General features: G+C 49.9%; 1 protein-coding gene across 1 annotated transcript in view; it reads left to right on the top strand.

Moving 5' to 3' along the window:
- TBC1D17 (TBC1 domain family member 17) overlaps positions 1-26,554 on the top strand; it is a 123,431-nt gene that overhangs the window by 52,891 nt on the left and 43,986 nt on the right. The window contains exons 6-15 of the mRNA XM_075329284.1: positions 9,276-9,387; positions 11,334-11,495; positions 11,724-11,855; positions 12,055-12,158; positions 13,676-13,770; positions 15,837-15,953; positions 17,680-17,780; positions 19,913-20,012; positions 24,493-24,590; positions 25,942-26,058. Coding sequence (XP_075185399.1) covers positions 9,276-9,387; positions 11,334-11,495; positions 11,724-11,855; positions 12,055-12,158; positions 13,676-13,770; positions 15,837-15,953; positions 17,680-17,780; positions 19,913-20,012; positions 24,493-24,590; positions 25,942-26,058 — 1,138 coding nt within the window. The remainder of the gene's footprint in view (positions 1-9,275; positions 9,388-11,333; positions 11,496-11,723; positions 11,856-12,054; positions 12,159-13,675; positions 13,771-15,836; positions 15,954-17,679; positions 17,781-19,912; positions 20,013-24,492; positions 24,591-25,941; positions 26,059-26,554) is intronic.

The raw sequence follows: 26,554 nt of genomic DNA on the forward strand, positions 1-26,554 counted from the left end.
AGAGGGCCTCCATCAGCTGGGACATGAATTGGGTCCCCCGGTCAGTGAGCATTTCCTGGGGGAAACCCACTCGGGAGAAAATCTCCAGCAATGCGGTGGCCACCTTGTCAGCCCGAATGGACGACAAGGCCACTGCTTCTGGGTACCGGGTGGCATAGTCCACTACCGTTAGTATGAAGCGTTTCCCGGAGCTGCTGGGGATGGCCAGCGGGCCGACCAGATCCACAGCCACCCTCCGGAAAGGCTCATCGATGATTGGCAGAGATACCAGTGGGGCTTTGGGGTGTGGCCCCGCCTTCCCCACTCTCTGACAGGTTTCACACGAACGGCAGTAGGCAACCACATCGGCCCCCATTTTTGGCCAGTAGAAATGCTGGTTTAACCTGGCCTTGGTCTTAGCGATCCCTAGGTGTCCGGCCATCGGAATCTCATGTGCGATCCGCAACAACTCCGTCCGGAACGGATAGGGTACCACCAACTGTCGGTCCCTGGGCCACGCCTCCGGTGAACCCTGCTGGACCGTGGCCCGGTACAGCCGTCCTTGGTCCCAGACCACTCGCTCCGGGTCCGAGTCCGAGGGAGGCTGTGCCGCCTGCTCCTTAAGAGCTTTCAGGCTGTCGTCAGCTTCTAACGCTGCCTGAAACCCCTGACTAGATGTGGCCAGAATCGACGAGACTGTCACATCTTCAGTCAGTACCCCGGGACCTGTGTCCTGGCCTCCACCTGACTCGGCTGCCACTTGGTCAGAAGGGGAAGAGCTATCGGACCTCCGGGAGGCCCCTTGGCTTCCAGCACTCCCACTGCGGGTGACAGCGGCCACAGCCGCTGCGACCGTGGGTCGTGCCTGCTCCTCCTCCGTTCCTGACCAAGTCGCCGGTTCAGGCAGACCTACCTGGCTTCCTGACACCCCGGTTGTGGGGGAACCCTGCACCGAGATCTTACCTGGGAGCACTTCCGCTCCGGGACCGGCCCCAATCTCACCTGCCTGTTCCCCCCCTGCAGCAACAGAACCCCGCTGTGAAATCTCTGGGGACCCCACATTTGCTGTGGTAGCCCCCACCCCACACACTGGTCCTCCCCCTGCAGCACCCTGCTCTCTGCTTATCCCTGCAGAGGGCAACAGATCCCAGCTCACTGGCTGATCACTTGTAGAGGCATTGTCACACCTTTCTCTGACCCCCTCCCCTGTCACAGCTGCAGCTGAGTGTGTGTCTATGGTGTCTATGCAAGCAGAAAAATCAGAGTTCACTCCCTCCTCCCTTACATCGTTCATAGATAACACATTAACATTGTTAGGAGTCATGTCAGTACGGGCTGAAGGTTCAGCCCTTGGGGGGGGCCCAAACTGGGAGGTTATCTGCCCCAAATCTGTCCCAAGTAGCACGTTTGCAGGGATCCGATCAGTTACCCCCACCTCTCTCACCCCTCGCCCTGCGCCCCAGTCCACATAAATGTCAGCAACAGGCAGCGCCGGGTCAATGCCTCCAATCCCGGAGACAGCGAGGGTTTTTCCCGGGATCAAGTCTTGGGGGGACACCATGTCAGGCCGCACCAGAGTCACCTCCGAGGCGCTGTCTCGCAGTCCTATGGTCACAGACCGGCCGACGGTGACAGGTTGGAAGCTGTCCAGGGACCTACCACCACCCCCACCCACACAATACACCTTGGGCGGCCCTTGGGACGGAGCCGGGGCCTTGGGACGCTGAGGGCACATGGCCTTGAAGTGTCCAGGTAGGTTGCACTGGTGGCACCGTCTTGGTTCTGCCACGGGCCTGGAGAGGGGAGTTGAGGGGGACACCCCCTGCAGTCTAGGGGCAGGTGGGGCAGTCGCAGAGTTCATCTTACCCCCTCTCCAGGTGCTGCTGGTGGCTGCTCTCCTGGCCTCAGGAGCCCGATTGTTGGTGTAGTCATCGGCCAGGGCAGCTGTAGCCGTGGACCCCTTTGGCTTCTGGTCTCGGATGAACTGGCGGAGATCCTCAGGGCAGTTCCACAAGAGTTGCTCCGTGATGAACAAGTCCAGGATCTCCGGTCCGGTGGAAAGCTGCAGGCCTTGGGTCCAATGGTCGGCAGCTCGGGCAAGTGCCCGCCGGTGGTCAGCCCAGGAGTCCTTTGGTCCCTTTTGCAGGGTCCGGAACTTCTTGCGGTAGGACTCTGGAGTGAGGTTGTACTGTTGGATCAGGGCCCGCTTGATGGTGTCGTAGCCCTGATCTGCCTCAGCAGGCAAGTCCCCAAGGATATCCAGGGCCTTACCCCTTAGACGGGGGGTCAGGTATTTGGCCCACTGATCCTTGTCCAGATGGTGCTGCAAGCAAGTCCGTTCAAAAGCAGTCAGGAAAGAGTCCAAGTCTCCATCCTTCTCCAGCACTGGGAAGTCCTCAACACGGACCTTTGGAAGTTTGGTGTTTTGAAGGTCACATGTGGCTGATGAGGGCCGGAGCTGAGCTAGCTGCAGCTGGTAGTCACGGTCTGCCTGTCGCTCTCGCTCTTCACGCGCTGCCTGCCGCTCCGCAGCCTCACGCGCTGCTTGCCGTTCCGCAGCCTCAGCGTCACGCGCTGCTTGACGCTCCGCAGCCTCAGCGTCACGCGCTGCCTGTCGCTCACGCTCGGCCATGAGTATCTCGTAGGTATCCCGGTCTCCAGCCATAAGCCTGGCCAAGGCAGCTTGAAGGAGGGCCTCTGCACCTCTCAGGCCGGAGGGATTGGCAAGTGGTGATCTGCGGCACGCTGCAGAGCCAGGTGATTCACTGTCCATTTCAGAGCGGAGGGCTGGCATCTGGCTCGTTGAGGACCCTTGGGCGAGCTCCTCCTCATTTTGTCCAGCAGTGCCAGGTTGTGCGATGTCCTCTGCAGAGCTGTTCTCTGGCGTCTGGCTCCTGGAGGACTCGTGGACAACCTCCTCATCGTCTCTGGCCTTAGCATCGGCCATTCCTTTGGCTTTGCTCCTGGTGCTCTCAGCCATTGTTGCAGACTTTGGTCACTGACACAGAACTGACACCTGATGCGCCCACACACCTTACAGTATCTGCACTCTGACACTCTAGTGTTGAGCTAGTCTGAAGACCCCAGCAGCCACAGCTGCTGCTGGCAGTCTTTAGTGTCTGGGAGTATGGGTCTCACACTCACACACACTATTATCTCGATCCCACCGCTATGCCACCAATATGTCACGAACCACCGGGAGGGGTCACTCAGAAATCCCCCGCGCTGGCTACCAGTACGTCACAATCGGGGGGTAACAAGTGGGGGTCACCCCTCCTTTATACCTCCCGACCGACAGACAGAGCACGTGACGCGCTCTCTAGCGCCCCTCTTATAGTCAGGCCAATTATGGAATTGCCCGACAATAAGCAAGGAGGCCGCTATACTACTTATGCCGATTATTGAAGGGTCCCCGGTGAGAGTAGGGTATATATCCCCCCGACCTCCGCGGGCGGAATATATAAAACCTCCCCGAATCTCACTGGCCTCCCCACAATAATCCTTGGCACAACTCGCTGCCACCAACCGCTTCACGGTAACTATTAGCCGAACACACGGACGTGGGATTCAAGATCGAGATAACAGAACAGCCCAAGATTAATTATATAATTTAATCAGCCTAAAGCACACTAGAAACTACAATATATACAATAGGGAATCTACAGAATATACAGTTATGTCAGAGTACAGTTACAATCAAAGCATGGGTTACAAACAGGCATACACAGTTCCAGCAGTTACCTTGTGCGTCTGGCCACAGGGGGGCGCTGTAGACCAGGTTTCCAGGAACTCCCTCACAGGTCTTTCCCAACCAGGCCCCCGAGCAGAAGAACCCTGGAAAATGGCCGAAGTAGGGTTATCAACCTGGGCAAATCCAGGTCCCCTCCTACCTTAGTGACCTCAGAGGGAGCACTGCTCCACCCCTGGCTGGAGTTATGGACAATACCCACACATGGAATATGGGCCATAACTTTGCCTGGGAGCGTCGTAGGCGGACGCCAACGCTCTCATTGTGACAGCTATGAATTTAGCTACAGAACGAGAGGACTCATGACTTGTCTACTAGTTCCCCATTGGCTGATATCACGCCTGGGGTATTTCCCCAGGTCCTGCTCCCATAAAAAGGGTGTGCCAGCATCGTCCGCATGCGGAGACACCATTTTTATGGTTGCCATATTTATCGGAAATATGGCTTGCGAGATATGAACCATTTTTTACTGGAGTCGTCCTGTCTGGATACTTCCAAGCTGGCTAACTAGATAGCAGCCCCTACTACAGGGTCACGGCAGGGAGTCATCCTGTGTCCATTGTTCCCACATCACCTAATCTCCATATCACAGGAGATGGCCATGGGATGTGTTGCTGGGATGTGACACCTTCACAGATGCTGGACATCTGAGAACAAGAAGGGAGGGGGCACTGCCATGGAGTGATGAGAGCGATTATGACTGGAAGTCATAATTCATCTTCATATCCCAGGGTTTGCCTCACAGTTACCATGGAGACGCATAGGCCAGATAGGAGCTGTAGACCAAAAACGGTAAGAAATATTTAACCAAAATTAGATTTATTGGTACAGTAACTAAAAATGTAGCAGTGAATGTGGGACCTCGGGTAATCCTATGGATAAACCGATCAAATCAAAATAGTGTTAGCGTGAAATTGGATCCTCCTGCGGCCGGTGAAATGCGATCTCTAGACTATTCCTTCTCGTATTATTTAATTCCAAATGCCTTCTTAATAGCCGGGATAGTATTGTGTTTCCGGCCCGGCTCTGCTTACCGTGGGCAGACCGCATCCATCAGTAGTGAAAGTGAGCAGACAGCACCGCGCTGATAGACGCTCCCGATCGGGGGGGATTATCGAGGGGCCGCTCTGTTTTCCTCTCTATTATTGATGAGCTTCATCTTGTCATAACGAAACGCTACAACTGCTGCCGGATCCTGCGGCTGCCGACGGATGCCGAGTCCGGGCTATTAGGAGGACGTAGGTGCTGCCTAAATTGCTTCTCGAGTGCCCGTCCTGGAATTCCTCATCAATTAAAGGGAAGGGGTATTCTGGTTTTCTGTTGGTTGATCTAATATTAAAGGGATATTCTAGGGGTTATTCCACCGTCATCACATTTCATGGCACAAATTTCAAACATTTCTTCTATACATCTCTCTCATACCCAATGAGGCTGATGTACTTGCTGTGAAATTCCAGAATCAGAATGCGGAAATGTGACTATTTTTAGGAGTCAGGCTTCAACCGGACTTCTAAAACGCTCATTTTAATATGGTCAAGAAACCGCTCATAATATATATATACACACACACACACACACACACACACACACACACACACACACACACACACACATACACACACATACATATATATACACACACACACACACACATACACACGTATGCACACACACATACATCCACATTATATATATATATATATATATATATATATATATATATATATATATATATATACACATACACACACTTCCCTTCCCAACTAATATGTCCAGTTACTGTCCCAACTCCCTTCCTCCTCTTCAACATATTTCCAGCACTATGAGTACTGGAATTTTTTTTCTGTCTTACTTGCTGGCATTTTTTTGTACCTGCCATTGTCCAATGGATTGTCTGACCTGAACTGGGAGCCTGCCTTTTTAAAACTGCGTACAGATGTGCCGCCACTGCAGCGGTCGAACCGCTCGGATCCGGGGGTGATGATTACTCATGGCTCGAGGGTCTCCGGACCCAGGGGCTAAGGGCCACACTCAAATGAAGAAGGGGGTATTTACAGGGGATTAGATATAGTTTGTGATGGCACCTGTGGTGTACGGTAATTGGGAGTACCGCCACTGCCGTTGGGAGTACCCGGGGCATTGGAGTGGGGCAACCAGATGTCGTCACCCTCCACTGGTAGGGGAAGGCCCCGGGACTCTGAATGGTGGGGACAGTGCAGCGGGGAGCGCAGGCTCGCTGGTTGCAGGGGTTAATTAGGTACTCACCCAGCAATAAAGCAGATGCTGACAACTGGGTAAACCAAGTGTCTGACTGCCGCTGTCCCCTGCAGCGCTGCCGGTGGTCCGGGACCTGCCTCCTGGCACAGAATTTAGAGTGTCCTTTGTGGCCCGTCAGCTTGGAGCTTTCCAGGCCCCGATCCCCACTGTGGCTAAGTGTGGGAGCCTGCTCTCAGGGCTCACGCTTGGGATTTCAGTGGGCCGCTTGCTAGGAAAGCCCTATCCGCCTCGTTGTGCTAGTGCCTCCGATCTCTGAACTTCGTGGGAACAGTCCATAGAGGTCCTGTCCTCCGCAGGTTAATTGCCGGGTCGCCTGAAGTTTCTCCCCGACCTAGAATCCGTGTACCCGCGAAGTGCCTTCGGTCCCAGACCGGTGATAGGACCAGGCTGCTGACCGTCCTCCAAGACAGGTCCCAGGCACCTAGCCTCAATCCCCTGCGACCGGGGGTCCAACTCCTCTAGGTCCAGACCACCGTCTGCGACCTACGCTTCTCCCCTGGGAGCTACAACTCCCAGCTTCCTCAGAGCTCCTCACAGCTCGAGGGTCACCACTGCTCTGACTTGTCACCTCCCACCTCCCTGCCTGACCCTTAGGTGGGCGGCCCTATTCCTGCTTAAGCAGCCCACTGGTGTGCCTGACAGGTGTGGTGCAAGGTGTATCTAGGATTTGTGAATGCTGATGGAGGCAGTACTGCAGGATAGGTTCCCAGAACCATGGGGGGGTGAATACTTCACGGGGAGGGCAGATTGTGCAGAACCCTGTGACGACCTGAATAGTCCAGGGCGTCACACAGGCATAACGTGGACAAGAGAGCGGGGATGGTGCTTGGGCCCGCCTCGGCTTCCCGAAGGAACAGAGCACGGGCCCACCTCCTGCAGGGGCATTGTTTAGGCCTACATCAGCCTCCCACAGGGATAGTGTTTGGGTTTGCCTCTGCCTCCTGCAGGGGCATGGTTTAGGCCTAAATCAGCCTCCTGCAGGGGCATGGTCTAAGCCTACATCAGCCTTTCACAGGGGTAGTGTTTGGGTCTGCCTCCCGCAGGGGCATAGTTTAGGGCCAAATCTGCCTCCCACAGGGGTAGTGTTTGGACCTTCCTCTGCCTCCTGCAGGGGTAGTTTTCGGGTCTGCCTCTGCCTCCCGCAGGGGTAGAGTTTGGGCCTTCATCCACCTCCCGCAGGGGTAGAGTTTGGTCCTGCCTCCTCCTCCTCCTGCAGGGACAGTGTTCGGTCCTGCCTCCTCCTCCTCCTGCAGGGACAGTGTTCGGTCCTGCCTCCTCCTCCTCCTGCAGGGACAGTGTTCGGTCCTGCCTCCTCCTCCTCCTGCAGGGACAGTGTTTGGTCCTGCCTCCTCCTCTTCCTGCAGGGTGCAGTGTTTGGGCCTGCCTCGGCCTCCTGCAGGGGGCAGTGTTTGGGCCTGCCTCGGCCTCCTGCAGGGGGCAGTGTTTGGGCCCACCTCGGCCTCCTGCAGAGGGCAGTGTTTGGGCCTGCCTCCTCCTCTTCCTGCAGGGGGCAGTGTTTGGGCCCACCTCGGCCTCCTGCAGAGGGCAGTGTTTGGGCCTGCCTCCTCCTCTTCCTGCAGGGGGCAGTGTTTGGGCCTGCCTCAGCCTCCCGCAGGGGGCAGTGTTTGGGCCCGCCTCGGCCTCCCGCAGGGGGCAGTGTTTGGGCCCGCCTCGGCCTCCCGCAGGGGGCAGTGTTTGGGCCCGCCTCGGCCTCCCGCAGGGGGCAGTGTTTGGGCCCGCCTCGGCCTCCCGCAGGGGGCAGTGTTTGGGCCCGCCTCGGCCTCCCGCAGGGGGCAGTGTTTGGGCCCGCCTCGGCCTCCCGCAGGGGGCAGTGTTTGGGCCCGCCTCGGCCTCCCGCAGGGGGCAGTGTTTGGGCCCGCCTCGGCCTCCCTCAGGGGGCAGTGTTTGGGCCCGCCTCGGCCTCCCGCAGGGGGCAGTGTTTGGGCTTGCCTGCGCCTCCCGCAGGGGGCAGTGTTTGGGCCTGCCTCGGCCTCCCGCAGGGGGCAGTGTTTGGGCCTGCCTCGGCCTCCCGCAGGGGGCAGTGTTTGGGCCCGCCTCGGCCTCCCGCAGGGGGCAGTGTTTGGGCCCGCCTCGGCCTCCCGCAGGGGGCAGTGTTTGGGCTTGCCTGCGCCTCCCGCAGGGGGCAGTGTTTGGGCCCGCCTCCTCCTCCTGCAGGGGGCAGTGTTTGGGCCCGCCTCCTCCTCCCCAAGGGACAGGGTTTGGGCCTGCCTCCGCCTCCCGCAGGGGGCAGTGTTTGGGCCCGCCTCGGCCTCCCGCAGGGGGCAGTGTTTGGGCCCGCCTCGGCCTCCCGCAGGGGGCAGTGTTTGGGCCCGCCTCGGCCTCCCGCAGGGGGCAGTGTTTGGGCCCGCCTCGGCCTCCCGCAGGGGGCAGTGTTTGGGCCCGCCTCGGCCTCCCGCAGGGGGCAGTGTTTGGGCCCGCCTCGGCCTCCCGCAGGGGGCAGTGTTTGGGCCCGCCTCCTCCTCCCGCAAGGGGCAGGGTTTGGGCCTGCCTCTGCCTCCCGCAGGGGTAGTGTTCGGGCCTGCCTCCACCTCTCTCCTTCCCACAGGGAACAGGGTTTGGGCCGCCACAACCGTATCATGACCCATCAGACTGTAAGCTGCCCCTATAGCTGGACCCCTCCGCTTGCACTATTCTCTGTAGAAGTTGCTTTCTCCCCTTTTTCTTCCTGCAGAGCCAGGAAAGCCTCGGACCGCTGTTATTGTGCTTGGTGTATTGTTGTTGCCGCTTTCCCGTAGTCAGCATGCCGCCAATCCAGCAATCCATTCTGACATTGACTCTTAATAGCGTTGTCTATGTCATCACAAAGCTCATAACTGCTGATGAGGAGGCCGGGGTCCTTGGGTTGATTTGTGCTGCAAGGACAGAATCGCAGCGGCCGGAGATGGATCTCGTTAGTATTAGAGCCGGTGATTGCATTGTCAGTCACTTCAGCGGCAACAACCGGTGGAGCCGCTCCCATCACCGCCCAACCAATAATCACAGCTTTTGATTAGTCTTTATACCACTTTTTTTTTGTTTGTAAATATTAAAACCGGCATTAGGAATCAACTTTGATCCTTCTGATGTCCCCTCTCCGGGCCACGTCGTATAATCGTATCTCCACTCCTTTACGCTCAGACCCATGAAATAAAACCCATATTAGCAGCTAATGTTTAGCTTTTGCTTTTCTCTTCTGGATCGAGTGATGGTCCTAAGAGCGTGACCGTCGCCTAACCCTAACCCTAACGCTTTTATGTTTTTGTATCCTCAGGTCTCCGAAGGATTCTCGCCTCTTCTTGGTCTATCCCCAGGACTCTCATGCCTTATCCCACTCATTCGATGAGCTCCAGATGTTTGACGATGGCTCCTCTGACTTAATGTCTGTAAGTTCAAGCCCTCGTGGCCTCTCGACATTTCTATGGTACGTTGTTGGGGGGGTGGCCCGGACCTGAATCCCCTGAAAAGATGATGGAAGGATGTCCCAAATGTCTAATAGGTTTGTGTCCTACCTCTACTTCTCGACAGTAGGGTCTCCACCTGAGGGGAGTGATGAGCACATGTGCTTCTCCTTTCATTCACTTCTTTGGGACACCACAGTGGCCACTAATCGGTGGAGCTTGGATATTGGTCAGTAGCAGATTTGCAGTTTTCTAGTCCCGTGGCCACTAGACTAGGGCGCTGCGAATATTTTTTGCTTGGCAATTTTTGGAATTCTTTTAGAAATTAATGGAGAGAACCACAGATCTTCAGCCAGTTCTCGAAGCACGTCAGACCCCCATTCTCAAAATAGGTTAAGCTCCCAGGGGTGGTCATAGTTCTGTGTTGTGGCAGCAACACAGCTATATATATGTCGCTATGGTCCTAGGCTACTACTGACTTCTCTTTTACCTTCAAAACAGCATCAGTTCTTCTAGATAGACTTCCAGTTACACACAGATTTTGGAGGAACTCAGCAGGGAGGTTGTTCCAAACATCTTGGAGAACGAACCACCTATTTTCTGTCTGAGGCTTGTGTGGATCCTTCTGTCTCTCCATGTGATCCCAGATAGACGAGATGATGGGAGATCAGGGCTCTGTGGTGGGGGCCGGATCATCACTCCCAGGCTTCTGTGGTGGGGGCCGGACCATCACTCCCAGGCTTCTGTGGTGGGGGCCGGACCATCACTCCCAGGCTTCTGTGGCGGGGGCCGGACCATCACTCCCAGGCTTCTGTGGCGGGGGCCGGACCATCACTCCCAGGCCTCTGTGGTGGGGGCCGGACCATCACTCCCAGGCCTCTGTGGTGGGGGCCGGACCATCACTCCCAGGCCTCTGTGGTGGGGGCCGGACCATCACTCCCAGGCCTCTGTGGTGGGGGCCGGACCATCACTCCCAGGCCTCTGTGGTGGGGGCCGGACCATCACTCCCAGGCCTCTGTGGTGGGGGCCGGACCATCACTCCCAGGCCTCTGTGGTGGGGGCCGGACCATCACTCCCAGGCCTCTGTGGTGGGGGCCGGACCATCACTCCCAGGCCTCTGTGGTGGGGGCCGGACCATCACTCCCAGGCCTCTGTGGTGGGGGCCGGACCATCACTCCCAGGCCTCTGTGGTGGGGGCCGGACCATCACTCCCAGGCCTCTGTGGTGGGGGCCGGACCATCACTCCCAGGCCTCTGTGGTGGGGGCCGGACCATCACTCCCAGGCCTCTGTGGTGGGGGCCGGACCATCACTCCCAGGCCTCTGTGGTGGGGGCCGGACCATCACTCCCAGGCCTCTGTGGTGGGGGCCGGACCATCACTCCCAGGCCTCTGTGGTGGGGGCCGGACCATCACTCCCAGGCCTCTGTGGTGGGGGCCGGACCATCACTCCCAGGCCTCTGTGGTGGGGGCCGGACCATCACTCCCAGGCCTCTGTGGTGGGGGCCGGACCATCACTCCCAGGCCTCTGTGGTGGGGGCCGGACCATCACTCCCAGGCCTCTGTGGTGGGGGCCGGACCATCACTCCCAGGCCTCTGTGGTGGGGGCCGGACCATCACTCCCAGGGCTCTGTGGTGGGGGCCGGACCATCACTCCCAGGGCTCTGTGGTGGGGGTTGGATCATCACTCCCAGGGCTCTGTGGTGGGGGTTGGATCAGCACTCCCAGGCCTCTGTGGTGGGGGCCGGACCATCACATCTAGGGCTCTGTTGGGGAGGCTGGAATATCAATCCCAGGGCTTTGTGGTGGGGGCCGGACCCTCTCTTCCAAGGCTCTGTGGAGGCCGGATCATCCCTCTGCACAAGCCTTATATATAGGATTTGCACAGGATATATATATATATCTATATCTTTCTTTTCTTTTTAAATCACTAGAGATTTTTCCAGGATCCGTATTCTGCAACGTTCGGCGGCTTTTCCAAAGTTACTAATTTTTTCCGCGGAGCGTTGCGGCACCAGGACGGCCATCACCATAGGCCTCTATCGGAGATGGCAGTCGGTCTGGAGGATGAACCTGGCTTTGAAGTCATCACCTGCGTGAGTAATCCCGGCCCCGGCATTTATTCTCTACGCATTGAAGGCCGCCATCTGAGCCTATGAGGACTGCGGCGGGGGAGGGGCAGGAGGGGGTATTGAATGAGGTTCTGCAAATTAAAGGGCTTTATACGGCGGGTTTTTGCTGGCCATTCAATGTGTTAAATGGAGTCTTGGGTATTGTTATTGTGGGTTTTAGGCCGTAAACTGACATCCAGAAATCTGTTTTAGCAAGTGGAGCTGGGCGAGCGTCCAGTCATCCAGCGCCAGGCCCCTGTCAGCGAGCAGGAATGGGAATCCTACATCGATTCTGAAGGTCGAGTGATGAATGTGGACGGCTTGAAAAAAAGGATATTTTCTGGGGTAAGTGCGGCCGCACGGATCAGATCTGTGCACTGCAGTATTCACTGCAGATCCTGCTCCAAACTTGTGCGCACTTCCTTCTATGCACACTAGATGGCGCCATTTCTTAGCTTTTTCTGCTAAATCCACTGCAGATATCGCTCACTGCCGCCATCGACTTAATGAAATGCGCCGCTGTTCATTTGATTTTTTCTTTTAGGGCTTGTGCCAAGGGCTTCGAAAAGATGCTTGGAAGTATGTCTTGGGCTATTATCCATGGGACAGCACAGCGGAAGACAGAAAATCTTTAGTACGGAGGAAAACGTAAGCTTTTCAGCAAATTAGGTGGCGTGTGAGCCCCCTAGTGGACCGGAAGGCTACTGCAATGTTTGTGCAGTCAGTGTCACAGCCGCAGTCCTCGTTCTGCTCGAACTGCATGAAATGGCTTTTATCAAAGGGGTTATCCTGTATCCATAGGATAAAAGAGATTTGTACTGATCGCTATGGACTGATCCCAAAAACAGGGCTCTGGGAACCACGTCTTGTGCCCCATCATTCATTGTTTATAGGACTGATGAAAGCAGGTGATCGCTGTACTGTTTTCCCCAACAGTCCCATAGACAATGAATGGAGCAGAGGTCAATCATCCATTGACTTACGTAAATAACCGGGCGCTGTATCATGGATCGGGGATCCGATTTCAGGATCTTTGTGGGTCACAGCTTATACCAAAAACTGTGCTCTTGATCCCGAGCCTCCTCTTGTAAAGCAGCAGTCGGTTGCATGCTTGACCTCCAATCCAGAATATAGCTCTTGGCTTTTTTCACCAGTCCCATAGACAATGAGTGTAGTGGAGGTTGAACGTTTGCACCTCCATTCCATTCCAGACATCCCTGCTTCAAAAGCTCATTCTCGGGGCTTTTGTAAAAAAACAAATAACATATAGATAGATGCATACAAAATATATATATACATATATATATATATAATTAATATATATGTATGTGTATACATATATATAATAATATAATTTTTATATATATAAAAGCATAAAAAGTAAGAGTAATATATGTATTATATATTATTTAATTTCCATTTTAATAAAAAAATATACATAAAGATAATAAAATATAAATTATAAATAAAGAAAAAATATATAAATATAAAATACAAAAATAATACAATTTATGAATATAATATGTATTTTACGTTTTAATATAAATATATATATAAATATAATATAAATTTGTTTTTAATATATAGAAAATATAAATATATCATATATAAAAATAATATATAATACAATATATTTAAAATAAAATATATTATATATGTATTTTATTATTTTTATAATACCTAACAATAGTGTATACATATAATATATATTTTATTTTTAATATATTGTATTATATATATTTACATATTAAAAACATACACATATATATATATATATATATATATATATATATATGTATGTATGTATGTATGTTTTTATATAATATATATATTTATATATATATTTTTTTAAATTTAAGTATAGAATATATATATATATATATATATATATATAATATATAAAACATTTTTTTTTCTTTTTTTCTTTTTATGTTTCACCAACCCACATTGTATTAATCTCTATAGATTTCCCCAAACCTCAAAATACGTCATTGATAAAAGGTGTAAATTTATGCTGTGACGTGACAGAAGAGCTCCGGAGATGGAAGGGTTAATGCCGCCTGGCCCACGCATCTTGCATGCGGGCAGATAGCACAGGCTCGGTGCCATCTCCGTGGGACTCTCCGCTCAGCACATGCTTCAGTGTGTGTCTCGCTTGTTTCCAGGGACGAGTATTTCCGCATGAAGCTGCAGTGGAAATCTGTTAGTGACGACCAGGAGAAGAGGAATTCTCTGCTGCGGGGGTACCGCAGTCTGATCGGTCAGTAGAGTGTGGCCGTCTGGGCTTACATGGTATGAGCACAGCCGGGTGTGGGCCGGTCAGGCTGAGCGGCATCACCCATCAGGCCCAGAGGCACCTTTATTTGCCTGGAGCAAAGTAAAGTCTTGCTTAAAGCCTCTGTATAAAGGGAAACATCAGAAAATTAGGTTTTGTATTTGTGTTTTATTTTGTTCATTTTTTTTTTTTTAGCAATATTTTTTTCACAATCTATATTAAAAAACAGAATTTGTATTCTTTAAATATTCACACTGGCCACTGGGGCATTTTAAGAAGTGTACATCCTCTCCTTCAGCAGACTAATTATCAGCAGAGGCAGGATTACAATGACTGATAACACCTTTATTCACAGGATCCACCATTCACAATAGGTGAAGTCACAGCTCACCTCCTCCTGCACAATGACTGATTATACTTCTATATACAGTACATAATACAGGATTCACCATTCACAATAGGTGAAGTCACAGCTCACCTTCTCCTGCACAATGACTGATAATGCTTCTATATACAGTACATAATACAGGATCCACCATTCACAATAGGTGAAGTCACAGCTCACCTCCTCCTGCACAATGACTGATAATACTTCTATATACAGTACATAATACAGGATTCACCATTCACAATAGGTGAAGTCACAGCTCACCTCCTCCTGCACAATGTCTGATAATACTTCTATATACAGTACATAATACAGGATTCACCATTCACAATAGGTGAAGTCACAGCTCACCTCCTCCTGCACAATGACTGATAATGCTTCTATATACAGTACATAATACAGGATTCACCATTCACAATAGGTGAAGTCACAGATCACCTCCTCCTACTGTATGAGGACTGGTATCACCTCTAAAACACAGCTAATAACACAGGATTCACCATTCACGATAGGTGATGTCACAGCTCACCTCCTCACGTACAATGACAGGTAACACCTCCTATACCCTGCTAATAACACCGGATACACAAATCACAATGATGTCACAGCTCACATTCTCCTCATCCTGTACAATAACTGATAACACCTCTATATACAGCTGATGACACAAGATCCACCAATCACAATGCTTGATGTCGCAGGTCACTTCCTCCACCTCCTGTACAATAACCAGTAACACCTCTATACACCGCTAATAACACAGGATCCACCAATCACAATAGGTGATGTCACAGCCCTCCTGTTCCTTCTCCCTCCACAATGAGCTCTGCACACGCTCATTAGATGCCTTCAATATAAGAGTGATTCTGAGCATTGCTGCTAATGTACATGTGCTGCTCTTTAGCAATAGGACATGAAGTAAAGTTTTAAAAAAAGTCCTATTGGCCAGAGATAAAATTGCTAAATTTTACATTTTTATTTATTTATTTTTTTAAACAGATTGTGATAGGGAAAGAAAAATGTTGCCAAATATAGTTACTATTTTCTCATGACACTTTCCGTTTAATGTATGTATTAAGAAAAACTCACAACATATATGTTACATGGAGGCTGTGACGGATGCCGCACACAGGCTATACTGGTATCTGCACCATGAAAATATGTCTAAATACATAAATGTTCACTTCCTTAAGGATCAGGCATTTTTTTTCTGTTTTTTCATGCTTTCCATGAGCCATAACCTCTGATTCCAGGCATGTGTTCCTTATTTGACTGGTGCAGTTTCGATACAATCCCTGTTTTCTGTGCTGTAGATCTAGCCATTCTCAGTATGCTGAGCTGTGTAACCCCGCCCATCCCACTGATTGGCAGTTTGCTGACTGTGAACACTGGAAACTGCCAATCAGTAGTGTGGGGGGGGGAGTTACACAGATTAACTGGACTGCTGATAAAACACTGATTGTGTTGAAACTACTGAGGTGCACTAAAGGGGTCTCTGCTCTCATTCTGGAAATCAAATCTCACCAGTGTCCTCTTCTCATGGTGACCTGTCAGATGATCGTTATGCCCGGATTTAATCCCTCTGCAATAATCAATAGCCAAAATCCTCTGTTAGTAACGTACGCAGCACGCTTAGTTATTATATCATCCCGTCTTTTCTCAGAGAGAGACGTCAGCCGTACAGACCGGAACAACAAGTTCTACGAGGGCAATGACAACCCGGGGCTCGGCCTCCTCAACGATGCCTTGATGACGTACTGCATGTATAACTTTGATCTGGGTATGTACCAGCGCCGTCTGTCATCTTGGTCTCCAGATTGGGATTACTAATCTCCCCAGAATATTACACATGGTCTCTGTGACTAATTATTCCAGGTCATGGACCCCTCGACTGCTGCAGAACCTCTTTTTGAAAATCAAGCATCACTGACTGATTTTGTCTTTAGAATGAGGGTCTGCAGCAGCTGGGTCTTATATCACCCCCCAAAAAGTGTTAACCACAATACCCACAAAATAGTTGCTTCTTCTATAGAGCCAGGCAAATAATGTAGTAATTAAAGGGGTATGAATTTTTTTCTGGCCAGCTAAAAACACGGTAACTTAAGGTGTCACACCCTCCGTTGTTACCGCACACACTTCCGGGTCCGTACTTTCACCGCGCTCTGACCTGCTCTTGCAGTCCACACAAACGAGCACAAACACACACATATTATGCTCACCTTACCTTCCGTTCCCTCGCCGGCCTCCTGGTTCTTACAGTTCGCCGGTACAGGATGTGTATCGGGTAACCATCGCGATGAGGGAGGAACTTCCCTTGTCAGGCGCTACTCAAAGGCAGCCAATCAGAAGCAAGCGGCTCCTGCCTTTGATGTCTGCGCGCTGTCAGCGGAAGCTCCGGCATCTGTTGCGATGGTTACCGATACACATCCTGTACCGGTGAACTACAAGAACCAGGAGGCCAGCGATGGAACGGAAGGTAAGGGGAGCATAATGTTTCTGTGTGTGTTTTTGTTTGTGTTTTTTTGTGTGTTTGTTTTTCTGTGGGTTTGTGTGTGTGGGTTTGTGTGTGTCTGTGTTTCTGTGTGTGTTTTGTGTTTGTGTGTGTTTGTTTTTCTGTGTGTGTGTGTTTTGTGTTTCTGTGTGTGAGTTTGTGTGTTTCTGTGTGTTTTTTTGTGTTTGTGTCTTTGTTTTTCTGTGTGTTTGTGTTTCTGTGTGTTTTTTGTGTGTTTCTGTGTGTGTTTGTGTTTCTGTGTTTTGTTTTTCTGTGTGTTGGTGTGTGTGGGTTTGTGTGTGTTTTTCTGTGTGTGTTTTGTGTTTCTGTGTGTATTTGTGTGTTTCTGTGTGTTTTTTTGTGTTTCTGTGTCTGTTTTTCTGTGTGTTTGTGTTTCTGTGTGTTTTTTTGTGTGTTTCTGTGTGTGTGTTTCTGTTTTTGTTTGTGTTTTTCTGTGTTGGTGTGTGTGTGTTTTGTGTGTGTTTTTCTGTGTGTGTGTGTGTGTGTGTGTGTGTGTGTTTTGTGTTTGTGTGTGTTTGTTTTTCTGTGTGTTTTGTGTTTGTGTGTGTTTGTTTTTCTGTGTGTGTTTCTGTGTTTGTTTTTTTTGTGTTTCTATGTGTTTGTTTTTCTGTTTGTTTTTGTGTGTGTGTTTTTCTGTGCGTGTTTGTGTGCGCGCGCGTGTGTTTCTGTCTGTGTTTGTCTGTGTTTGTGTGTGTTTGTGCGTGTGTGGAATGGCACAATATGGGACCAGGATAGGACATTGCACAAGTTGTAGAATGAATAGTCTGAGCGTCCATTATTTCCTAAGGTAAATCTTGCTTTGCTAGACGAGTAACTTGGTTAACAAGCACAGTCTCAGAACGGATTGTATATACTTATAGTTTATATATATATATATATATATATATATATATATATATATAATATATATATATATATATAAAATTTATTTATTTAATATAATCTCTATCTATTTGGTGACTTGTAATGAAATCTTTGTTTTTCGGCCGCTCAGGTTACGTTCAGGGCATGAGCGACCTGCTCTCCCCCATACTGTACGTGATGCAGAACGAGGTGGACGCCTTCTGGTGCTTCACTGGATTCATGGAGATGGTGGTAAGTCCTGGACTGACTGTATAATCAGATGGGACCACAGTCCATTTCTCCATCCAGCTCATGGTACAGGCTCCGGGATGCTGAGTTTTGGGGTCCTGTTTGTACAGTGTAGATGGGGCTTAGCTGTCTCCTTGTCTTGGCGGTGGAGAATCAGTATTACTTGTCATATCTTACCTTCCTTGGTCTCTGCCAGTGTAACATAGTGAGGAGAAGACAATTGAACCCCTTCCTGATGTATGGCGCAGATTCAGGAACAGAGTCTGCTCCACACCCATCAGTTACCGGCTGTGCTACACAGCTAGCACCTGCCCCTAATCGCAGCAAAGCTCAATGGCTGCAAGCTCAGGAACAGAGTCTGCTCCACACCCATCAGTTACCGGCTGTGCTACACAGCTGTAACCTGCCTCTAATCGCAGCAAAGCTCAATGGCTGCAAGCTCAGGAACAGAGTCTGCTCCACACCCATCAGATGCCGGCTGTGCTGCACAGCTGTAACCTGCCTCTAATCGCAGCAAAGCTCAATGGCTGCAAGCTCAGGAACAGAGTCTGCTCCACACCCATCAGATGCCGGCTGTGCTGCACAGCTGTAACCTGCCTCTAATCGCAGCAAAGCTCAATGGCTGCAAGCTCAGGAACAGAGTCTGCTTCACACCCATCAGATGCCGGCTGTGCTGCTCAGTCGACACCTGCCCCTAACAACAGCAATCACAGCAGAACTCAATGGCTGCAGACTCAGAAGCTAAGGCTGCTCCACACCCATCAGTTGCCGGCTGTGCTACACAGCCAACACCTGCCCCTAACAGCAGCAATCACAGCAGAACTCAATGTATTCAGGCTCAGAAGCTGAGGCTGCTCCCACACCCATCGGATGCCAGCTGTGCTACACAGCTGTAACCTGCCCCTTAGGCTACTTTCACACATCCGGTTTGAGCACTGCGGCTCAATCCGGCTGTGAAACCTATGCAACGGATGCGTCGAAAACACCGCATCCTTTGCATACGTTTTTACATGTGGCCGGTCCGTTTTTTTCCGGTTGCGGCACGCTACTGAGCATGCGCAGTGGAAGAAACCGCATGCTGCGGCCGGATGCGTTTTTTTCCACATCGCGCCGCATCCGGCGTCCATAGGCATGCATTGAAAATGTGCCGCATCGGCTGGATGCGGCGCGATGCGGTTTTTTTTTGCCGGAGCAAAAAACGTTGCAGGCAACGTTCCATCCGGCCGCGGCATCGGCTAAATCTGCCGCATGCGGCAAAAACCGGACCGATCGCAAGCCCTTGCGGCACAATACGGCACTAATGTAAGTCTATGCAAAAAAACCCACAACCGGCGGCAAAAAAAATGGTTGCGGTTTTTCTGCAGAGTGCCGTATTGTGCCGCAGAGCAAAATCCGGATGTGTGAAAGTAGCCTAACAGCAGCCATCGCAGCAAAGCTCAATGGCTGCAGGCTTGGGAACGGAGTCTGCTCCACACCCATTGGATGCCAGCTGTGCTACACAGCCAACACCTGCCCCTAAGAGCAGCAATCCTAGCAAAGCACAATGGATGCTTCTAATCATTGAGATGCCACCTTTGGGTGCCGGTGGGCTTGTGCCCATAGACTCCCTTGCGACTCGATTATGGCCTTTGTAGCCCGACCCTGTAGTGGGCAGCCATAGCTGCCTTCCTAGTACTTCTTTACGTCTCATAGACGATCAGTTTCCTCAAATACTACAAATGTTTAGTCCACTATGGAAGCTAAAAAACTACATAAAATAATATAAAAGTTAAAATCGGGAAGCCGGGGTCTCTGCGCTCCGCCAACTGAGATCAAGACCTCTGACTTGTCAAACGTTTTCTGAAACTTTCACTCTACTTGGAAACCATGGCATAGCCTGAGGACTGACCGTGAGTCCCTGTCCTCTTCCCCCATCTAATCGCAGGAAGGCTTCATCTGAACACACCCGGTGGCTGTAGCCCACAATTTGCAATTTTTGTCCTGTCTCCTAATTCACCACGTCCCAGGTCCCATAGATGTCCGTCTAAAGGAATATTTTCTGTGTATAAGCGCATGGTATTCGCTGCCAGCTGCCGCCCGTGCTCAGGGAGCGCAGCCGCTGATCAATGCATTGATTTGTTTCTCCTGCATTTCAGCACCACAACTTTGAGGAGAGCCAGGAAAGTATGAAGAGACAGCTGTCCCAGCTCAACCTCCTGCTGCGAGTCCTGGACCCGGCCCTCTGCGATTTCCTGGGTTTGTATTCCAGTCTGTGTTATATGCACCCATAATCCAGGGAGGGGGAGCAGAGCACGCTCAGGGGTCTAGACCGAGCGGAGAAGGACTTGTCAATTCAGTGGGGTCCAACACCCGGCACCCGCACCGGTCAGACATTTGCAACCTGATGTGCACAGAGCCCTGATCACCCTGTAGTTGCCTTTCTGGGGCTGTGCAGCTCTGCTCCCATTCACTTCAATAGCTTGTTGGTGCAGTGGACCTAATGCAAGACCAGTCTGACACCCAGCACCGCCACCAGCTTCATACTGATGACCCAAGTCCTAGACCCCCTTTTTTTTAAAGCTTTTAGGGGCACATATTCAGGGTCTGCTTCTCTTTTGAGCACAGTTTTTCCATGGCATTGTACTTGGATACTGTCCCATAGAAGTTAAAGGGGTATTCCCATCTGTTGTAGTATTATTATTATTATTATTATTATTATTATTATTATTATTATTATTATTATTATTATTATATTACACACAATATTAATAATAATATTTTTTTATAATTTAATAATAACAATAATAAAATATTTCATTTATTAGTATCATATAATATTTTAGTATCACTATTTATTAATATTATGATACAAGTGCATTTTATTATATAATATAATACTATTATATTTTATTTATTAATAACATATATATTTATTATTTATTATATAAAATATAATATTATTATGATAAAATACAATAGTGTCATTATATTTCTTAATAATAATAATAATAATAATAATAATAATAATAAATAGTTATACTAATAAAATATATTGGATACTGTCCCATAGAAGTTAAAGGGGTATTCCCATCTGTTGTAGTATTATTATTATTATTATTATTATTATTATTATTATTATTATATTATATTACACACAATATTAATAATAATATTTTTATAATTTAATAATATAACAATAATAAAATATTTCATTTATTAGTATCATATATTTTAGTATCACTATTTATTAATAATATTATGATACAAGTGCATTTTACTATATAATATAATACTATTATATTTTATTTATTAATAATAACATATATATTTATTATTTATTATATAAAATATAATATTATGATAAAATACAATAGTGTCATTATATATCTTATTAATAATAATAATAATAATAATAATAATAATAATAAATAGTGATACTAATAAAATATATAATACTAATGAAATATATTATTATTATTAATATATTTCATTTATTATTATTGTATAATATTTTAGTATCACTATTAATAATAATATTTCTTTATCGTTCCTTTGGGAGACCCAGACCTTGGGTGTTTAGCTTCTGCCTCCGGAGGACACACAAAGTACTACACCTAAAAGTGTAGCTCCTCCCTCTGAGCTTATACACCCCCTGGTGAGCCAGTCACAGCCAGTTTATCGCTTTGTGTTCAGGAGGCATACATCCACACATGCATTCTCATATGATTTTTTCCTTTTTGGAATGAGATTGAAGAAGTGCGGGTCCACGTCTGGACCCACGGCATGTCCCTTCTCACCCCACTGTGTCGGTGGTGTTGTAAGGTTGATTTCCAAGGCTGGAGCCTTACATGCCACGCTCCTTCACCATCCCTTCTGGGCTCTGGCTTGAAGTGGGAGCCAGCACGGTCTCCATGCCTGGCAGGAGACCTGTCTCCATCCGCAGCCCTTTAGGACCCTGCTGGACCGGAGCACTCATCCCCAGGGACCTGGCCCTGCGTCTCAGCAGCTAAGTACCTGAGACGTTTATATGTTGGGGGTCCCTGTGCTTTATTGTATGGGGAGAGTGTGCTTACTGTATGTATTTTGGCATTTCCAGCGGGTTCTCTAGCTTTCGCCCGAGAACCGCGTCAATGGTGCCTGTGCGTCGGCCTCGCCGCTCAAATTTAGGCCCCGGCTTTGCCGGAGGCCTAGTTTCTGTTCACTGCCCTCGCATGTCACTCATGCAGAGGGACAGGCTCGGCTCCTCCCGGCGGCCGTCCTGCACAGGGGAGGGACAGTCCCCACTGCTGTGCGTGTCTCCTCCCCTGCAGGTCTCTCTGGCCCTCCAGATCCCGCTTTCCTACAGGAACGCCCCCAAGTCCCGCCCCCTCTCTTCGCTTCGGCGGCCATTTTCTCAGACAGGGTTCACTCTGCGCTGGCCTGCACTCTGCATCCCTGCTGAGGTGCTGTGCATTGGGGGTCCGGGCTTCGGAATCTGGAGGGCACACAACACCGCTCCAGCGGTCTGGTAAGCCACAACCAGTCTCTGGTTGTGGACCTCTGTATATACTCCCTGGGGTTCATTCTCTTTGTAGAGTCCCCACTCCAGCAGCATGTCTCACACGAGGAGCAAGGCTCCAAAGCTTTATTCTGCATGCACTGCATGTAAGCTCCTGCTGCCTGAACCGAGCACCTACCCACATTGTGATGTCTGCTCTAACTTGGCGGTGCCACAGCCTGGAGTCTCACCCCCAGTGGTCTCTCAGGCTGCTGCTGCAACTGTGACTGAACCCCCGGCCTGGGTAGAGTCCTTTTCTAGGTCTATCTCCCAGTCTTTTGCTGAGTCCATGGGACTTCTGTCCAGGACTTTGATGAATATGCATCAGCCCCCTTCACAGGGTGCCTCTACTGCTAAGGGTCCCTTAGGATCTCTATCATCTGACCTCCGTCCATCGGAGCTCACAGAGGATTCATCATCAGGTCCCAGACCCCGTCCTCCTAAGAGGAGACGCAGGGTTTCCTCTCCCTCCTCATCCCGCGGCTCTGATTCAAGAGCTGACTCGCAGGACGAGGAGGATGCCTTTACAGGGGGCTCGGACGCTACCTCCATGTGCCCCATTGATCTTTCCGAGGGTGACTCAGATGTTAGTGACTTGATTGCTTCCATTAACTCTGTACTGGATCTCAATCCGCCAGTATCGGAGGAGCAACCCTCTCTGGCAGAAAAGCACCAGTTTACCTCACCTAAGAGAGCAAGGAGTGTGTTCTTTAACCACTCCAGTTTTCAGGCCGCTGTGTCCAAGCCTAGGGCCTGTCCTGACAAACGCTTCCCAAAGCGTGGTTCTGATGACCGTTTTCCCTTTCCACCTGAGGTGGTCAAGGAGTGAGCTCATTCCCCAAAGGTAGACCCTCCGGTGTCTAGACTCTCAGCCCGGACCGTTGTGTCGGTGGCTGACGGCACCTCACTTAAGGATTCCACTGACCATCAGATTGACCTTCTGGCCAAATCCGTGTATGAAGCTGCGGGGGCCGCGTTTTCCCCAACCTTTGCAGCAGTGTGGGCTCTCAAAGCCATCTCTGCTTCTCTAGAGGAGATGCATTCCCTCACCAAGGAATCTATGCCTGAGATGGTTACCTTACCTGCTCAGGCTTCAGCTTTTTCATCCTATGCCATGTCTGCCATGCTGGAGGCTGCTCACCGCACTGCGGTGGCTTCAGCTAATTCTCTTGTTATCCGCAGGATCTTGTGGCTTCGAGAGTGGAAGGCAGATGCTTCTTCAAAGAAGTACCTTGCTGGACTCCCTTTTGCTGGGTCCAGGCTGTTCGGTGAACAGCTGGATGAAATTATTAAGGAAGCTACTGGCGGGAAGAGTACTTCCATGCCACAAACCAAGACCAGGAAACCTGCCCAGGGTAGGATTCAGCCGAGGTTTCGTTCCTTTCGTTCCTCCAACTGGTCGTCCTCTAAGCCCTCCGCCTCGTCCGCTAACTCAGCTAAGGACCAGAAATCCAACTGGCGCCCAAAAGCGCGTCCACAGAAGACCGCAGTAGGTGCTGCCACTAAGGCAGCCTCCTCGTGACTCTCTGTCCGCTCCGGCAACGTCCTTAGTCGGTGGCAGGCTCTCCCACTTTGGCGACGCTTGGTTTCAACAAGTCTCCGATCAGTGGGTGAGGGATATCATCTCCCACGGCTACAGGATAGAATTCTCTTCCAGCCCGCCAAACAGATTCTTGGCTGCATAGCAGAGCTGACTGGATCTCTTAGGGTCCCGCACGTCCTGCTACTTCCATACACTCTGTTCACATGCTGAGTCCAGCCTCCAAGACTGTAGATCCAGCGATCAGGAAAGCAGAGACTGTAATAAACCACCTCTGCCTTCTCTGTTGGGAGTCTGGCTGTGTCTGACAACTGCTCCTGCAGCTTCACAGTGTCTTGCAGCTATTATACTAGGTTGTGATGTTTTAAAACTTACAAAGTACAACATGGACCCCCTTGACATTGAAAGTCTTTGGGTAGTTAGGCAGATAAATCTTTTGCTTTGGTTTCACATTGCCGTACGCTGTGCACCATTCTCGAGTAGCTGTACCCCAACAGCAGTGCCCCATCTGCACCTCACACGGGGCATAAGACTTGTGTCTCTTAGACCTATGTATGCACTAGATCATCGCTGTGTGCCGCCGTATCTGTTTCTTCACCCTTCCACCAATAATTAGTCACGTTTTATTTTTAATTCTTTTTTTTTTTTTTACTCTTTAGATGCCAAAGAATCTGGAAATCTAAGTTTCTGCTTCCGATGGCTTCTCATCTGGTTCAAGCGGGAATTCTCCTTTCAAGATATCCTTCTGTTATGGGAGGTGAGCATCATAGACCAGGGGCACAAATGGAGGATATGTGTCTGATAGATGCAGGCACCACCCCTAGGACGTGCGCATGTGAGAAAAGTGGAAGTGCCGCGGTTGCTGGCCGTTGCATCCAATGCAATGTCACATTGTTGTCTTCATTTATCTCTTGGCAGTACAGTTCTAATATATCGGTATACAGTGTGTCCACCCATATCCTGTCTACTGCCATTAACTTGAGAACGGCGGCAGCTATAGGCATAGAAGTGGTGTCTAGGTATAGTAAAGTAGCCATGCGCTACGCAATGAAACCACCTATAGCGCCACCTAGTGGAAAACAACGGAGTTAGCATTTTTATATCGAAAACGGAATGAGATAGAGGAAAAAAAGTGAATTACAAAGTTGTAGGGCATCATCAATTCAATACGAATCGACACCTTGCATACAGAAATGCTATGATTTAGAACGTGTAAAACTCACAATGCTGTGGATGTGAAGCGATACCTCATGGAGACCTTCCTACAAGTCATTGGGTAGGTGGCTGTGTGGAGTGGCCTCCACACTCCCCTGACCTGACCCCATTGGACTTCTTTCTGTGAGGTCACATCAAACAGCAGGTGTATGCGACCCCTCCACCAACATTGCAGGGCCTACGACGACGTATCACAGATGCTTGTGCAAACGTGTCACCTACCATATTGCACAGCGTGCAGCGAGATACAGTATGCTGTGCAGAGTCCAGATGTGCATTGCAGCTGACGGGGGACACTCTGAGCATCAAAGTTAAATGAGCGCCATATGCGTGACCAGCATTCAATGTTTGGGGGGAGTCATGGGTTTCATATCATAGCATTTCTGTATGCAAGGTGTCGAGTCGCATTGAATTGATGATGCCCTACAACTTTGTAGTTCACTTTTTTTCTCTATCTCGTTCCGTTTTCGAGATAAAAATGCTAACTCCGTTGTTTTCCACCAGGTGGCGCTATAGGTGGTTTCATTGCGTTGCGCGTGGCTACTTTACTATACCTAGACACCACTTCTATGCCTATAGCTGCCGCCGTTCTCAAGTTAATGGCGGTGGACAGGATATGTGTGGACACACTGTATAGCGAAATATGACATGATGTGCAGTCGCCGGTCACTGTTCTCGGCGTCCACAGATTATCCTTCATCCGAGTAATCAATCCCTGTTGTCACGATGCGGGATTCGCTCTGAACAGCCGTATGCTTCCCACATATCAGATGTTCGGTGTGAAAATCTACAGACAGAATTCCCGATGCCAAATTTCATCCTAATTCCGATCCGTTCTAATAATAATGATCCTGCACACAAGTCATCCTCCACCGTTTTGTGTTTGCCTCTAGGTTCTGTGGACGGGGCTGCCGTGCCCGAACTTCCACCTTCTCGTGGCATGTGGCATTCTTGACCTAGAACGCGAGGCGTTAATGAACTCCGACTATGGCTTCAACGAGATCCTTAAAGTAAGTGAGAAATGTTAAAAGCCTAAGGGTATTAATGTAGGAAGATATTATCGGGGGGAGGAGGGGTTGGACCTCTGAGACCCCCCCCACCGATTTTAGTTTGAATGGACTCATTGGGGCTGTCGGAGATAGCAGAGTCCTGTGTATAGATGGAAACAACTTGCTGGAACACCCCTTTAAGACATCTTATTGATTCGTTTTAATTTTTTCTTACTCCATGTTCGGGGGCTTTGTTATTGGTCCCCGGTTCAAAAGAGTGGCCATTGGTCCCCGGTACTAAATTCTTCCAGTTGTTCACTGCTAGGCCTCCATCATACCTATACCAAGTTCTTCAAGGTTCACACCTTCGCCTTGTTGCATACAACCTTTGGTAGGCTGATCCTGCAGTCTGCAGTGGCCCGAGTTCTGACTTGAAGGTGGTATTTTGTGCCCAACCCTAGGGACTGCTTTGTATGTCCCATGGTCTCCTTTGTCCTCCAATGAAGGCTCCAAGAAT

The sequence above is a fragment of the Anomaloglossus baeobatrachus genome, chromosome 11, assembly GCF_048569485.1.
Source record: "Anomaloglossus baeobatrachus isolate aAnoBae1 chromosome 11, aAnoBae1.hap1, whole genome shotgun sequence".
Classification (NCBI taxonomy): Eukaryota; Metazoa; Chordata; class Amphibia; order Anura; family Aromobatidae; genus Anomaloglossus; species Anomaloglossus baeobatrachus.